Source organism: Carlito syrichta, unplaced genomic scaffold, assembly GCF_000164805.1.
Source record: "Carlito syrichta isolate Samal-C Ts95f unplaced genomic scaffold, Tarsius_syrichta-2.0.1 Scaffold314091, whole genome shotgun sequence".
In the NCBI taxonomy this organism is placed as follows: domain Eukaryota; kingdom Metazoa; phylum Chordata; class Mammalia; order Primates; family Tarsiidae; genus Carlito; species Carlito syrichta.
The window spans coordinates 264,707-278,921 of NW_007258187.1; the positions used below are offsets into that span (position 1 = coordinate 264,707).

Sequence of the window (14,215 nt, forward strand, 5' to 3'; positions counted from 1 at the left end):
TACTAAGAACTTAGCCGAGTGGTTGTGGTGGCCCATGCCTGTAATTTCTAGCATTTTGGGAGGCTGAGGCAAGAGGATGACTTGAGCTCAGGAGTTCAAGACCAGCCTGGGCAACATAGCCAGACCTCATTTCTTCAAAAAGTCGAAACTTGGCTGGGCCTGTAGTCCTAGTTACTCAGGACGCTGAGACAGGAGGATCACTTAAGTCCAGGAGGGCAAGGCTGCAGTGAGCCATGATCGTGTCACTGCACACCAGCATGGAAGACAGTGAGAACCTGACTCAAAAACAACAGCAACAAAAACTAAGAACTTGTTTGAAGAATGGTATAATTAATGGTTTTATTTTTAAATAGATCTGTGTTAGAGATATACTGACGCATTTATGAGTGAACTGACAGACGTCTGGGATTTGCTTTAACGTACTCCAAAAAAAAATATTAAAAGTATAGATGAAACCGGAAGTTTGGAATATTGGTAGTGTTTGAGAGGTATGCAGGGGTTTGTTATACTAGTCCCTCTAATGTTGTGCATTTTTAAAAAAAAAACCATAATAAAACACTTTGAGGGTTACCAAAAACAAAACAAAGGAGGGGTCAGCTCTGTCCCAAGACAGGACACAGAGACCAAATCCTTACAGTTGCCCCTCTGAGTCGATGCAATAGACTACTGCCTCTGGGCCTTAGCATCAGCTGTTTCTTCCACCCAGAACACCTCTCCTCGTTTGCTTTAGCCAGTGTCTTCAGATGTCACCTCCTCCAGGAATCTGGAATCCTCTGAGCTTCTTCCGTGACGTCTCTGGTCTTCCTGGGAATCACAGGTAAGTTGTCTACTCCAGAGCAGGTGGCTCGGCTAAGTCTCCAGCCTCGCCCAACCCTGAGCTGACGCGGACTTCAGTGTATTTAGAAACTTCCGGCGCGGGCTTCGCGGTGGCTGGGGGGGGGCCGGCCTCTGAACTTTCCTGCGTTCTCAAAGGTCCGGATTCCATATTAGGGACGGGCCCAACTGACGTTGCTTCGCTCTCATTAGTCCATGTTTCTCCGTGAAGGCGGGGCCACCTCTATTGGGGTGTTCCCGTTGACCCAGGTTCTTCCGTCAGTTCGTCTTTCCAGCATTCTGATTGGCAAATATGCCTCCTTGAGGGTGTGGCCAGTCCTCATTGGCCCTCACTCCTGAACGTATGACGTCATGATTCGGCGCCCGTCGCTTTTGTGTACGTCATCTGAGAGCGCCCACCCTGACGAAACCAGAGAGTAGCCGAATCGGTGGCGGCGGCTTAGCTGAGACGGTAGTAGCGGCGGCAGCGACGGCAACAGCGATGGCCGGGGCAGGACCAGCCCCGGGACTCCCGGGTGCCGGAGGGCCCGTAGTCCCGGGTCCTGGCGCCGGCATCCCGGGCAAGAGCGGCGAGGAACGCTTGAAGGAAATGGAGGCGGAGATGGCCCTGTAAGGCCCGAGACAGAGTGTGATAAAAGCAGTCCCAGAGCCAGTCACCGAATTCTGGAGATTCCAGGCCTCGATAGGCCGGAGATGTGGCTCTCACGTGGGGAAGTGGGGCCTTCTGAATTGTGGGGGCTGGGATAGGAGAGGGGTTGGCAGGGGTGAAGGCGATATGCCCAGCGTTCCAGAATTGGTACGAGGTTCTGAGCTGTGGTGTCTGTCCTACTCCTCCAGGTTTGAGCAGGAAGTTCTGGGGGCTCCAGTAACTGGAATCCCAACCGCTGTGCCTGCCGTGCCTACGGTCCCCACGGTAGAAGCAATGCAGGTCCCAGCGGCTCCTGTCATGCGCCCAATTATCGCGACCAACACATACCAGCAGGTACGGCTGAGCAAAGGCATGTAATTCAGTGACCATAGGGCTTCGAACACAGTAGGTGTTTGTATACGAAGAGGTATTGACGTTTTGACTTGTTGACTAATTAACATGACAGATTGTATTGTATGTGCCAGGCACTGAGAACACAGTATTGACTAAGACAATATTTCTGCCCTTTGGCAGCTTATATTCTAGAGCATGTTGTTCAGTAGAGCTTTCTGCAATGATGAGAGTGTTTGTATCTGTTTAAAATTTAATAGGTTCACATGCTCAGTCACATTTCAAGTGCTCAATAGTCAGCTGTATTGGACTAGTAGACAGAGGGAGAGACTATTAAAGTTAAAATAAGCAAATGAAGCCGGGCTTGGTGGCTCAGCCTGTAATCCCGCGCTTTGGGAGGCTGAGTTGAGTCGATTGCCTGAGCCCGCGGGTTCAAGACCCGTGTGGGCAACTTGGCGAGACCTCATCTCTACAGTAAATCAAAAAATTTAACCTGGGCTCGGTGGCTCAGCCTGTAATCCTGCACCTTTGGGAGGCTGAGGTGAGTGGATTGCCTGAGCCTGTGGGTTCAAGACCCGCCTGGGCAGCAAGACCTCATCTCTACAATAAACCAAAAACTCAGCCAGGTGTGGTAGCACATGCCTGTAATTCCGACTACTTGGAAGGCTGAGGCGGAAGGATTGCTGGAGCCCAGCTTGTCGAGGCTGCGGTGGCCGGGAGCGGCCACTACACTCCAGTCTGGGCGACAAAAAAAAAAAAAAATGAGCCGGGCGTGGTAGCGCGCACCTGTAGTTCCAGCTACTTGGAAGGCTGAGGCGGAAGGATCGCCAGAGCCCAGCAGGTCGAGGCTGCGGTGGCCAGGAGCGGCCACTGCACTCCAGTCTGGGTGACAGAGTGAGACTCCAACTCAAAAAAAAAAAGCAAATGAAACTCGTTAATTCTGTCAAAAAATAATACAGAGTGCCTTCTACTCACTAGACCCTATTCTGGGCATTAGGCATATAGTAAAGAACAAACAAACAATAATCACAGCCTTTTTGGAGTTTACATTTTACTAGGGAGAGACAGGTCAAGGTATGCTAAGAAGGGCAGAGGTTCATTAGCAGTCAGGGAGGACCTTTCTGTGGAGGGGACATTTAAGCAAAGATAGCACGGAGATGATGGAGAGAACCATGCAGATATCTAGGAGAAGAACATTTTTAGCAGAGAACTTCCAGTCCAAGGGTCTTGAGGCAAGTGCATACCTGTCATGTTCAAGGAACAGCAGGGAGACCAGTGGCTGGAGTGGAATGCACAAAGAGGAAGGTAAGAGGAGATAAAGACAGAGAGTTGATGGAGGCCTTATCAGAGATGAAGAGCTGTTAGAAGATTTTGAGCAGAAGGGTGCTGTGATCCAATTTAGAGGTTAACAAGGTTGCCCTGGCTGTGTTTGGTGAATAGACTGTAAGGGGTGAGGGCAGAATCAAGGAGACCAAGAAGAGGCTAGTATAATAATATAAGCAAGAGATAATGGTGGCTTGGACCAGGTGGTGGCATGGGATATAGGGAAGACAGATTGGACATAATTTCAGTTAGTGCTAAGTGCTGTGGGGGAGATGAAACGATGGTGAGAGAAGTTGCTACTGAGAGAGACTAAGGACAGCTTCAGCTAGTGTGATCTCAAAAGCCTCCCTGGGAAGTGGCATTTTAGCTGAGACCTGAAGGTTGGCAGATAGCCCCACAGAAATGAAACTCTTGGCCTCTTGGGGTGAGCCTGCCACGGGATATTGGGAGCACCGAGTCAGGCCCCTCACCCTGATCTCTTCCCCAAAAGGTCCAACAGACTCTGGAGGCCCGGGCAGCTGCTGCAGCCACTGTAGTTCCTCCAATGGTGGGTGGCCCTCCTTTTGTGGGCCCAGGTAAGTAAGGAGTGGCAAGGTGAAGGGGTCAGGCAACCAGGCAGGGTGGTTAAAAGGGGATACCTAGAACTTTCATCCCACTATCCTCATCTCTCCCTCCCAATAGTTGGCTTTGGCCCTGGCGATCGGAGTCACCTGGACAGTCCAGAAGCTCGAGAAGCCATGTTCCTGCGGCGAGCAGGTAGGTCTGGGGCCAGGGACCCCCATGTTTAACTGGGTACTTTTATTTAGATGGCTTTAGCCTCCTGCCTAAGTCACTGCTCTGAATCACCTACTCCACCCCCACTCTGATGTTTTCACCTTCCTAAAGCACAATCTGATCAGGCACTTCCTGTTTATTTCATGTCAATTTGGCCTTGCCATAATCATGGCAAACCAACCTCCCTACTGTCAGTCCTAATTCCAAACCTTTGCTGTGTTTTCCCCATTACTTAACACCTATAGCAAGCTATACAATTTACTTTTTAGCATGATTATCATCTTTCATTCTCCCTAAAATATAAGCTTCATGAAGGGCAGAAGTCTTAGCACCTGCCACATAGTAGGCATTACATACTGTCCGTTGATGGGATGGACAAGCCATCCATCTAAACAAGCATTCGCCTCCTCACCTGGCAGCCCAAACCCTACATGACCTGGCTCCTTGCAGAGAGAGATCCTCACATTCTCCCCAGGAGCTCTGATTATTGCTGGGCTGTGCCAGCAGTGCTCTTGTTAAGGTACCTTCTCTCCCCTGCTCATTGTTGCACAGCTATAATCTTCCAACCTGCTGAGTATGGTGACTCTTACCTGTAATCCCAGCACTTTGGGAAGCAGAGGCAAGAGTATGGTCTGAGCCTAGCGGTTCAAATCCAGCCTGGGCAACTTGGTGAGACCTCATCTCTACAATAAATAAAAAAATTAGCTGGGTGTGTTGGCACACACCTGTAGTCCCAGCTATCTGGAAGGCTAAGGTGGAAGGATCACCCGAGCCCAGCAGGTCAAGGCTGAGGTAGCTGTGACTGTGTCACTGTGCTCCAGCATATGCCACAGAGTGAGACTCCAACTCAAAAAAAAAAAACCTTCCAACCTGTTCTTTCCACAGGCCATTCTCCCATTCCACCTTTTCTCCTTCAGGTAACCTTTACACACAGTTTTTATGACATCACTTCTTTATATGTAAGAAAAGGATATGTGTTATCTCTTGGGTGTAAAATTCTAGTATAATCTCTATTAAACCAAACTTGTTAATTATGTTACCTAAATCCTGTTTTACTTCATAATCTGATAATATCTGAGAAGTTTTTGTCTCTTATTCTTTAGTATGGTTTTGATCAAAATGCAAATTTGACCTCACCTTGTCCAGCTTTCAACCCTGCTATGGCTCCCCAGTGTCTTTGCTTGGATGCCTGCTGACCTCTTAACTCTTCTCATGACGATTTCTAACCCACCACTTTTTCAATTGCAGTTATACTAAACTGGAAGCGGAAGGGGTTTTGCTTATAAATAGTCTCTTGCCCTTTGCCTGACTAACTCTGTTATCGTGCAGGTCTCAGCTCACAGTCCCCTTCTCCAGGTAGTCTTCTCTAGTCCTCCTGGCTGGGTCAGTGGGCTCCTCTGGGCTCCAGCAGCTCTCTGGACTTCCGTCTTCTAGCACTGATCACTCTGCCTGGGCTTTATCAAACCCCTCCAGCCCTGGTCATTCAGGGCTGTCATTCTCTGGTCTCTTCCCTCCAAGTCTGGACCAGGAGTTCCCTGCAAACCTTTGGCCTATTGGTGTTTCCTCAGCATTGCCCACCACAGGACTGGGCGCAGAGGAGCTTCTCAGTGGTAAATTTTTGCTGAATGAACCAGTGGAAGGACCCCCACATCTCCCAGAAGGCTCCCCGGACTCTTCTTCAGGATTCCTTGGATGCTACGCGCGCGCACACACACACACACACACACACACACACACACACACACACACACACTGCCGCAAGTGCCCCTGTCCCCCATGACACACACCCTCATCTCTCTCTCCCACAGCTGTGGCCCCCCAGAGGGCCCCTATCCTGCGTCCGGCCTTCGTCCCCCATGTGCTGCAGAGAGCAGGTGAGGGGCCCGGGGTCATCTTCCCTGCCACCTAACTCGCCCCCAAGCCCTCCAACTCCCCCACTAACACCCTGACAGATTCTGCTCTTTCTTCTGCAGCAGCTGGTCCCCGCCCTATGGCACTGCGGCCCCCTCATCAGGCCCTTGTTGGGCCCCCTCTGCCTGGACCCCCGGGACCACCTATGATGCTGCCACCAATGGCTCGGGCCCCAGGGCCCCCCCTGGGCTCCATGGCTGCTCTGAGGCCTCCCCTGGTGAGTGTGGTTAGGGAACTAATGGTCAGAGGTACAGTGGGTGGAGAGACCCTCGATCCTGGCCTGATGGGCATGTCTAAGTCTGTCTCGCTCCTGACTTTGTGTTTCTCTTCTACTCTGACTTAGTCTCTCCCTCTGTCTTTTCTTCTTTCTTTCTGTGGCCAAATCTGTGTTTCTCTCCTTTTGTGAAGAGACTATAGATGGAACACATACTATTGGTTTGTTTCTATCTCTATATCTCAACTTTTTCCTTTGATTGTCCCTCTCTGTTTTTATGTCTTGATGGTTTTATTTGTCCCTGTGTCTGTCTCTTTGCCTGTGTTTCTCTGTTTCTGTGTCTCTGACTAGAGGCTCCTTTCTCTGCCTGTGTGTCTCTTGCCTGCTCTCTGGCTCTCAGGCCCTTTCTTTGTTGTGCAGGCTGGGGATGAAAGTAAGGTCTGAGCTTGTGATCTGGCCCCCCTCATGCTCTCTTATTGTCCACAGGAAGAGCCAGCAGCACCCCGAGAACTGGGCCTAGGCCTAGGGTTGGGTCTGAAAGAGAAGGAAGAGGGAGTGGTGGCAGCGACAGCAGCTGGACTGGAGGACGCTAGTGCAGCAGTTGCTGTGGGGGCAGGAGGTGCCCCAACTGGCCCTGCAGTCATTGGGCCCAGCCTACCACTGGCCCTGGCCATGCCATTGCCTGAGCCTGAGCCCCTGCCCCTCCCGTTGGAGGTAGTACGTGGCCTACTGCCCCCGCTGCGCATTCCCGAGCTCCTGTCCCTGCGTCCACGGCCCCGGCCACCTCGGCCTGAGCCACCCCCTGGGCTCATGGCTCTTGAGGTAAGCAGGCAGTACAGCAGTGAGGGGACAGAAGTGGCTGGGAGGGCAGACAGGAACCTGTGAGCTTCCACACACACAAACACAAACATAGACCTGTCCAGGGTTGGGAGGACTTGGGGGAGAGGGAGGAAGATACACATACCTCACACCAGAAGCACATCTGTTCCTTACTGTGGAGGCAGGAGGGCAAAAAAGAGTGAGGAAACTCCAGCACCAAGCCCTTTGCTCCCCCTTCCCTTTCCTCTGCAGGTCCCAGAGCCCCTGGGTGAAGACAAGAAGAAGGGGAAACCAGAGAAATTGAAACGCTGCATTCGCACGGCAGCTGGGAGCAGCTGGGAGGACCCCAGCCTGCTGGAGTGGGATGCAGGTAAGCACGCTGTAGTGTGAGGTCAGGCGTTGCTCAGCCAGGGACAGGCCTGACTCCCTCCTTGGGGCTGCAGACGGGAGGTGGGCTGGGAAACTCCACCTTTCTGCAGGGCAGGCACTGTTAGCCCACACCTGGAAGGTGATGCTGCACTCTGAAGGGCAGGTCCTCACCCAGCCATGGGCCAGAACTTGGTGAGGTGACTGGGATCTGGGACTTTCTGGCCCTGTGTTACTCATGAGGGGCCTGGCTTGCTGAAGGTCAAAGAACATTCTATTTCTCCCAACTTCTTAGGAAAAAATTTAAGCACAGAGTGGCACAGTGACCAGCTATCTATCTACCATCTAGATTCAGTAATTAACATTTTGCTGTGTTTACTTTATTCCTCTATGTGCATGTGTATGTTTTGTTTGTTTTGGGCTCAGTTATTTAAAGCAAGTTTCAGGTGAGGTTATTACTTTCCTCCTAGGTACCTTAGTGTTCCTCTCCTAAGAAAAGAGACATTTTCTTTCCTATCATAATACCATTATCACATCTCAGAAAATTAACTGTAATTCTGTGGTATCTTATATCCAGTTTATGTTCAAATTTCCCCAATTTAAGTGTCCAGGCCAGTTGTCTTGTAGAATGTCCCACTTTCTGAGTCTGTCATGTTGTTTCCTCCTGGGGTGGCCTAACTTGGAGTGTCCTTAATCGCCACAGAAGCCATGGAGCAATCACAGCAATGGCAGAAGAAAGAAACAGACAGGGGAGAACCTGCCCCACGACAGGGCCAAGCAGCCTCAGCCCAGGTGGAAAGGTGCAGGCTTGAGGCCCTAGTTCTGTGATCTCGGGCAGGTCACTTAGTCACTCCAGTCTTATTTTCCTCATCTTCCAAAAGGGAACGGTAGTATGTGACTCTTGAGGCTAGAGATTCATTGGGATTGAGCATATCAGCCTTGGAGAAGGACCAGGTGATGTGACCAGGTTTCAAGGGGGAATAAGAGTGAGCTTTGCTAAGCAAGCAGAGCTGAGGAAAGATGAGGCTGTGTTACTGAGGAATCATGACAGGATGCCAGTGGGTGTCAGGCCAGGTGACCAAGAGACGTTGGGATCAGAGGAAAGGCCAGGGCTGGGACAGTTAGAGACTTCACCGTGGGAATGAGTGAGATGACCCCAGGGTGGGGAAGGGCAGTGCAGTTAGAGGTCTAAAGTAAGAACTCTGGAGCCTGGTGCTTGCGCTTTTGTCCCAGCTCTGCCACGCCCTGGTTGTGTAACTTGGGGCAGGTGACTTGACAGGTCTCCTCCTGAAAGTAGCAGGGTTAGTGGGAGTGCCAGTTGTGCAGAAACTCTCTCAGGCACTTAGCAGAGCCCCCGGCATGAGATGAATCCTCTAAAAGTGTTGACTGTTACTCAGAGGTCCCAGGCCGAGGTTTTAGAGTCACCTTCATGGAAGGAAGGATCGTTCCCAAAGGCGGACACTGGGCCAGGCTCCGCATCCCCTGACCGCCTCCCCCTCCCAACCGCAGATGACTTCCGGATCTTCTGCGGGGATCTGGGCAATGAGGTGAATGACGATATCTTGGCACGCGCCTTCAGCCGCTTCCCATCCTTCCTGAAGGCCAAGGTGATCCGCGACAAGCGTACAGGCAAGACCAAGGGCTACGGCTTTGTCAGCTTCAAGGACCCCAGCGACTACGTGCGGGCCATGCGTGAAATGAACGGTGGGTGAGGCCTCTGCCAGGGACGGGGGTGTGGCAGGCACCTGCCCGAAGCCTGACCCACAGCCTGACTTGAACGCTCCATTCCCACAGGGAAGTATGTGGGATCACGCCCCATCAAGCTTCGCAAGAGCATGTGGAAGGACCGGAACCTGGATGTGGTCCGCAAGAAGCAGAAGGAAAAGAAGAAGCTGGGCCTGAGATAGGGTCTGCGGCTGGGGACCCGCTCTCACCCGGCCAGGCACTAGCTCCCTGCCACAGTTCTCTTGGGAAAACCCCCAACTATCCACGCACCCATGGCCCCAAAACCAGTTTCAATAAATTTACATTCATTTCCATTCCTTGCTGGGCTTGGAAGCGCTTTGAGGGGAGCAGGGCTTGACTTACCCTCCAAAGTGGTGAAATGAAAATGGTGGAGAGCCTTGGAAGTTTATCCACACATCCAGATGTGCAAGAGCCCTTGCTGTGTGCCCATTATCTTTTCTTAAACCTTAAGTGCATACTGAGTGCATTCCATTTTGGAGGAGGAGGTCGGAGCCTGTAGCAAAGTCAAAGCCAAACTGCAGCCAGCTCCATGTATGGATTCCCTCCTGTGTTCTCAGCAACAAAGCAGGGGTCTTCTGCGCCCGCCCTTCTAGAGCCCACAGCCTTCTAGTCTTTCATCCATCCAGCAGACGTTCACTGAGGGCCTCAACAATGCTGGGGATGTAGTGGTGACTAAAACAGCCCCAGACCCTGCTCCCTTAGAGCTCATGGTTCAGTAGAATATAGGCCGATGCCAGACAGTGAGCCCAGAGCGGTCAGGGTAGAGATCAGGGAACCAAGAACGCTGACCTCTGGGTCAGGAAGGGCTTCCTTAAGGAACTGTCCACTTCTAAGACTCCTTTCAGGATGTCTTCCAATTTCTCCACTCTGCAAACCCCAGCTGAATTATCTTACTAAGTGTGTGGGTAGCTCGTGAGTGTCTGTGAGTCCGCCTGCTTTCTTGTCTAAATGTCTGAATCTCACTGAGTGTTCTCTGCAACTGTGGTTCTCCCTCTCTCTTCCCAGCTCCGGGCTGGCCTCTGCCTGTCTGAAGAGGTATCTGTGCAGGACTTTGAATGCCAGGCTAAGAGCTTAGACTACCCTGCAGGCAGCAGCAAGCTCTGAGAACCTGAGACAGAGTTCATGCTGCAGGTAGGGGGCTGGCATCACAGACTTGCATGTTAGAAGAGCCCTGAGACTACCACTGTGGGCTGAAGGTCTGGAAGGAGGTTGAGGCAGGGACCAGGCCAGCAGAGGAAGATAACAGGGTTTGAGTGTGAGGAGGGGGTGAAGGTCTCCCAAAGACAGAGCCCTCAGAACCCTAGATTAGGAAGGACTTTGTGGGACATAAGTGAGGTGGGGTGGGGGAGGGTGTCGTAGAGACAATACCAAGGCCTCTCTGGGAAGGAGGTTACTCGGGAGGGGTGTCGAATTTCTTCTGTTCCTGTCTTCTCCCTTTATTGCCCTCTCTGACGTCACATTTTCCAGTCTGGTCAGAGGGGAGAGGGCCTCCCTCCCTGGCAGGAAGTGTCTTTTAGCTCCCTGCCACCTGGGCTAGACCACCCAGCACCAGGTCCCTCATCACTACCCCTTCCTACACCTGGCCCTCTTCTGCTTACTGCAACCATAAGGACATGAGAGGAAATGGGAGGACAGGACGATTCCAGAAAGAAGGGACTTAAAAGTGCACACAAGTCTTCATGAGGATAGGGAGAACCATGAACAGAAATGGAGAGGATGCAACAGTGGGGACGGAGACTCAGAGATGAGAATGGTCAGTAAGAGATTGCAATGGAAAGGGATATGGGAGAAAACCCAGCAAGACAGGGAGACAGGAACACTCAAAGATAGATGGGGAGGGACAAGACCTCATTGAAGTCAGGCCTGGTGCAACAGAGACCCAGAGCTGGGACACCAACCCGAAGATAAATAGATAGCTAGGGCAGAGAAATGTGGAAAGACAGATACATATGGAGCAAAGCCAGCTTCAGGGAAAGGAGGCGGGGGGTGTGCTGGTACAGGGCAGGCCAGGACCCCCTTAAGGCCACTGGGCTGAATGAATGGAAGAACCAGTGACACCCTAGGGCTCTGTGGCTCACCCCATCCCAGTGACCCTGATAAAGTGACTTTCTTGAGTCCCAGTTTCCCTTCTGTGAAATAGAAGAGCATTGCCTCTGCTCTTCTCGCCCTCCAGAATGGTAAGTAGTTAATGATCCAGAAGTTGGGTGAATACTGGAGAAAATGTCCATATTAGAAAGTTATTTTTATCAGCCAGGTTCGGTGGCTCAGCCTATAATCCCGCGCCTTTGGGAGGCTGAGGTGAGTGGATTGCCTGAGCCCGCGGGTTCGAGACCTGCCTGGGCGGCGAGACCTCATCTCTACAATAAATCAAAAAATCAGCCGGGCGTGGTAGCATATGCCTGTAATTCCAGTTACTTGGAAGGCTGAGGCGGAAGGATCGCCAGAGCCCAGCAGGTCGAGGCTGTGGTGGTCGGGAGTGGCCACTGCATTCCAGTCTGGGTGACAGAGTGAGATTCCAACTCAAAAAAAAGAAAAAATTATTATAGTAGGATAGGCATAAACACAGTCTCTGCAGCCGGGTTACCTGGGTTAAGGGTTGCAGACATAGCAAATAAAAATATAGGACACCTAGTTACTGAATTTCAGGTAAACAACAAAGAACTTTTTAGTATAAGTATGCCCCAGCCTGGTGCAGTGGCTCACACAGTAATCCCAGCACTTTGGGAGGCGAAGAGGAGAGGAATATCTGAGTTCAAGGGTTCGAGACCAGCCTGAGCAACATGACAAGACCTCGTTTCTACAATAAACCAAAAAATTAGCCAGGCGTGGTGGCACATACCTGTGGTTCCAGCTACTTGGAAGGCTGAAGCAGAAGAATCACCTAAGCGCCATGAGCATGCCACTGCACTCCAGCCTGGGTGACAAAGTGAGACTCTTGACTCAGAAAAAAAAGTATGTCCCAAATACTGCATGCATATGTCACATGTATGAATTTTTTTTGCTGAATTATTTGAAGCAAGTTACAGACATAATACTTCATCCCTAAATATCTGTTTACTTCTTAATAGAGGCATCTTTCATATCATAATAGCATTATCAGAGAAAATAACTGTATCTCATATCCAGTTCATACTCAAATTTCCCCAGTTGTCCTAAGCTATTATAGCATGGAAGGGCATGGGCTCTGGAGAGGGAGTAGTGGGAGGAAGCCTGCCTCAATTTCCCTTTTCAAAAAATTGGGATGAGACTAGTACCTACCTTAAAAGAGGATTAAATAAAGGCCCACTGTGCAGTTGGTGGCATGTAGTGAGCCTGTTAGCTCTTATGATTATTACTGTTAATGTTATTAAGATTGACACTCCTCGGGAGCAGCCCAGCTCGGCCTGGTGGCAGATTCAGGTCGGCCTCCGCCCCATTCCACACCCCTCCCACACACACACCTCCGCAGTCACCCTGCCGATTGTGACGTCAGCTGTTGCCGGCGGCGTGGGGCCATCTGGCCGGAAATCCTTCTTCCTGTTGCAGATAAGCCAGGAGCAGCCCAGCTGACCCCAGAACCCCTGCCCTCACTACCCCCCATGTCGCAAGATTCAGTCCCAAGACGGAGAACCTGGACATCAAACTTCTGCCCCACCCCCCAACACCCCGTAAACACCCCCTGTCCCTGGCGCCCACCCCCGTCTCGCCCAGCCCGCTGCTCCCCCATCCCTTTTCCAAGTCCGAGCCATCCCTGCAGCAAGACAGCCCCAGAGGGGAGCGCCCATCCCTGAGGCGGGGGTCGCGGCTCGGCCCCGCCCCCGCCCCTGCAACCTGACCCGGGCTACGACCCCCTGCTCTGACGTCTCGGAAAATTCCCCCCTGCCCAAGTCCCGAGGGAGGGGAGGTGCATGGTATGAAATGGGGCTGAGACCCCAGGCTCGGGGCAGAGGAACCCGCCAGAGGTGAGCCATGAACTGAACGAAGACATGGTGTCAGGCTTAGGAAGGACCTGGGGACCAGACACGTGGAGCTGCGGGCCTGGACTCCTGGGTCGGAGAGAGGAAGGGGGCTGAGGTCTCTCATTTCTCCTCGGAAAGGCGGGGTGTAGGCCAAGATTCCAGGCTCCTGGACTCCTGGGTCTGAGGGAAGCAAAGGGTGGGGCCCAGACTCCGGGGTCTCTAAATGTCACTAGCTCACCCGCTGTCATGTCGACTTTTCCCACCCAGAACATTCACGAGTATCCATGGACACGTGGAACTGGGATGAAGCATCACCACAGGAAGTGCCTCCAGGGCACAAGCTGACAGGGCTGGGTAGGCTGCGGGGGCAGAGACCATGTGTGGGGGGGTTCCCAGGTGGGGGGTCTCTGCTGACCCGGACCGGGCCCTAACTTCCTTTGGCCTGCAGGAGTCGAACTGGGCTTCTGCTTCCATGATCTTGCCCGCCAAGAAGACACACCAACAGCGGAGACATGCTGGAAAGGTGGCTGCCGGCTGGGCGCCTGGGCGCTGGGGAAGAAAAAGGGAGGCTGGGCTCCTAGGTTTAAGGGAGGAAGGGGGCGAGCCTGGACTCCTGGGGCTGAACAGGAGCTGGGGGTGATAACTCCCCACAAAGACTACGGGGTGGGTGGTTGAGTGAGTTCTCCAAGTCATTGTCGTACTCTCCCCTAAACTCGGGTTCGATCTTGTCCCTCGCAGGGTTCCCACAGCTGGACTGGGGCTCCCCCTCGCCGCACCCAGAAGCTCCGTGGGGAGCGGGTGAGTACGCGGGGAGAGGCGGCGGGAGGAGGCGGGGCCGGGATCCTGAGACATCGGGGCTGGGGGTTCAGTCTCCCTGATCTCTGCGGGGAAATGGGGCTAGGACTGGGGACATCAGCGTCCTCAGAGTGGCGTGGCCTGGATCCAGGAGCTCCAGGCCCCTGGCGCCAGGGCGGAGGGCTCAGGCCCGTGGGGGCCCCGAGGGGGCTGGGGACCTGGACACCTGGCTCGCCTCACGTGGGATTCGTTACCCCTCCCAGAGCCCGCCCCTCAGGCTCTGCCGTGGTCGGGAGACTGGACAGCCCTGGCGTGCACCGCCGCGGACTCTTGGAGCAGCGTCCCCCAGACCCTAGGTCCTGTCCTTCCCTGCTCAGGCCCCGCTCCCTCCGCTGGTTCCGAAGGGGCGACGGCCCAGAACTGCGCCACTTCGGCGGGAGAGCCCAGCTCGCGGTCGTGCGCCCAGGCCGCCAGCAGCGCCCCGCGCTGGGGCTGCTCTGTTGGCCCGGACGGCTC

The 14,215-nt window shown here is 53.0% G+C and overlaps 2 protein-coding genes across 5 annotated transcripts in view; both read left to right on the forward strand.

Annotated features, from left to right (window-relative positions):
• Positions 1 to 1,182: 1,182 nt before the first annotated feature.
• RBM42 (RNA binding motif protein 42) lies at positions 1,183 to 9,262 on the forward strand. 4 transcript variants are annotated; one of them, XM_008070993.2, is made up of 10 exons: positions 1,183 to 1,443; positions 1,672 to 1,816; positions 3,627 to 3,711; positions 3,818 to 3,892; positions 5,719 to 5,784; positions 5,863 to 6,038; positions 6,522 to 6,857; positions 7,107 to 7,224; positions 8,730 to 8,924; positions 9,015 to 9,262. In XM_008070993.2, the coding sequence occupies exons 1-10, from the start codon at positions 1,316 to 1,318 to the stop codon at positions 9,125 to 9,127; spliced, it is 1,437 nt and encodes a 478-aa protein (XP_008069184.1). In that variant the 5' UTR covers positions 1,183 to 1,315; the 3' UTR covers positions 9,128 to 9,262. The 4 variants fall into 4 exon arrangements, with proteins under 4 accessions (XP_008069184.1, XP_008069186.1, XP_021574712.1 ...); XM_008070995.2 differs by having other exon boundaries at positions 5,887 to 6,038; XM_021719037.1 differs by lacking the exon at positions 5,719 to 5,784 and having other exon boundaries at positions 5,887 to 6,038.
• Positions 9,263 to 13,188: 3,926 nt separating this feature from the next.
• The window catches only part of ETV2 (ETS variant 2), a 2,344-nt gene continuing 1,317 nt past the window's right edge, over positions 13,189 to 14,215 (forward strand). Inside the window, 4 exon segments of the mRNA XM_008070996.2 lie at positions 13,189 to 13,258; positions 13,353 to 13,425; positions 13,620 to 13,702; positions 13,963 to 14,214. Of these exon segments, the coding sequence (XP_008069187.1) occupies positions 13,189 to 13,258; positions 13,353 to 13,425; positions 13,620 to 13,702; positions 13,963 to 14,214 (478 nt within the window).

Bases quoted from the DNA above. Each gene is read 5' to 3' on its own strand.
- RBM42 (XM_008070993.2), top strand. From the start codon at position 1,316: ATGGCCGGGGCAGGACCAGCCCCGGGACTCCCGGGTGCCGGAGGGCCC. The intron at 5,785-5,862 runs GTGAGGGGCCCG...ACACCCTGACAG, and splicing joins CCATGTGCTGCAGAGAGCAG to ATTCTGCTCTTTCTTCTGCA. The intron at 8,925-9,014 runs GTGGGTGAGGCC...CCATTCCCACAG, and splicing joins GGCCATGCGTGAAATGAACG to GGAAGTATGTGGGATCACGC.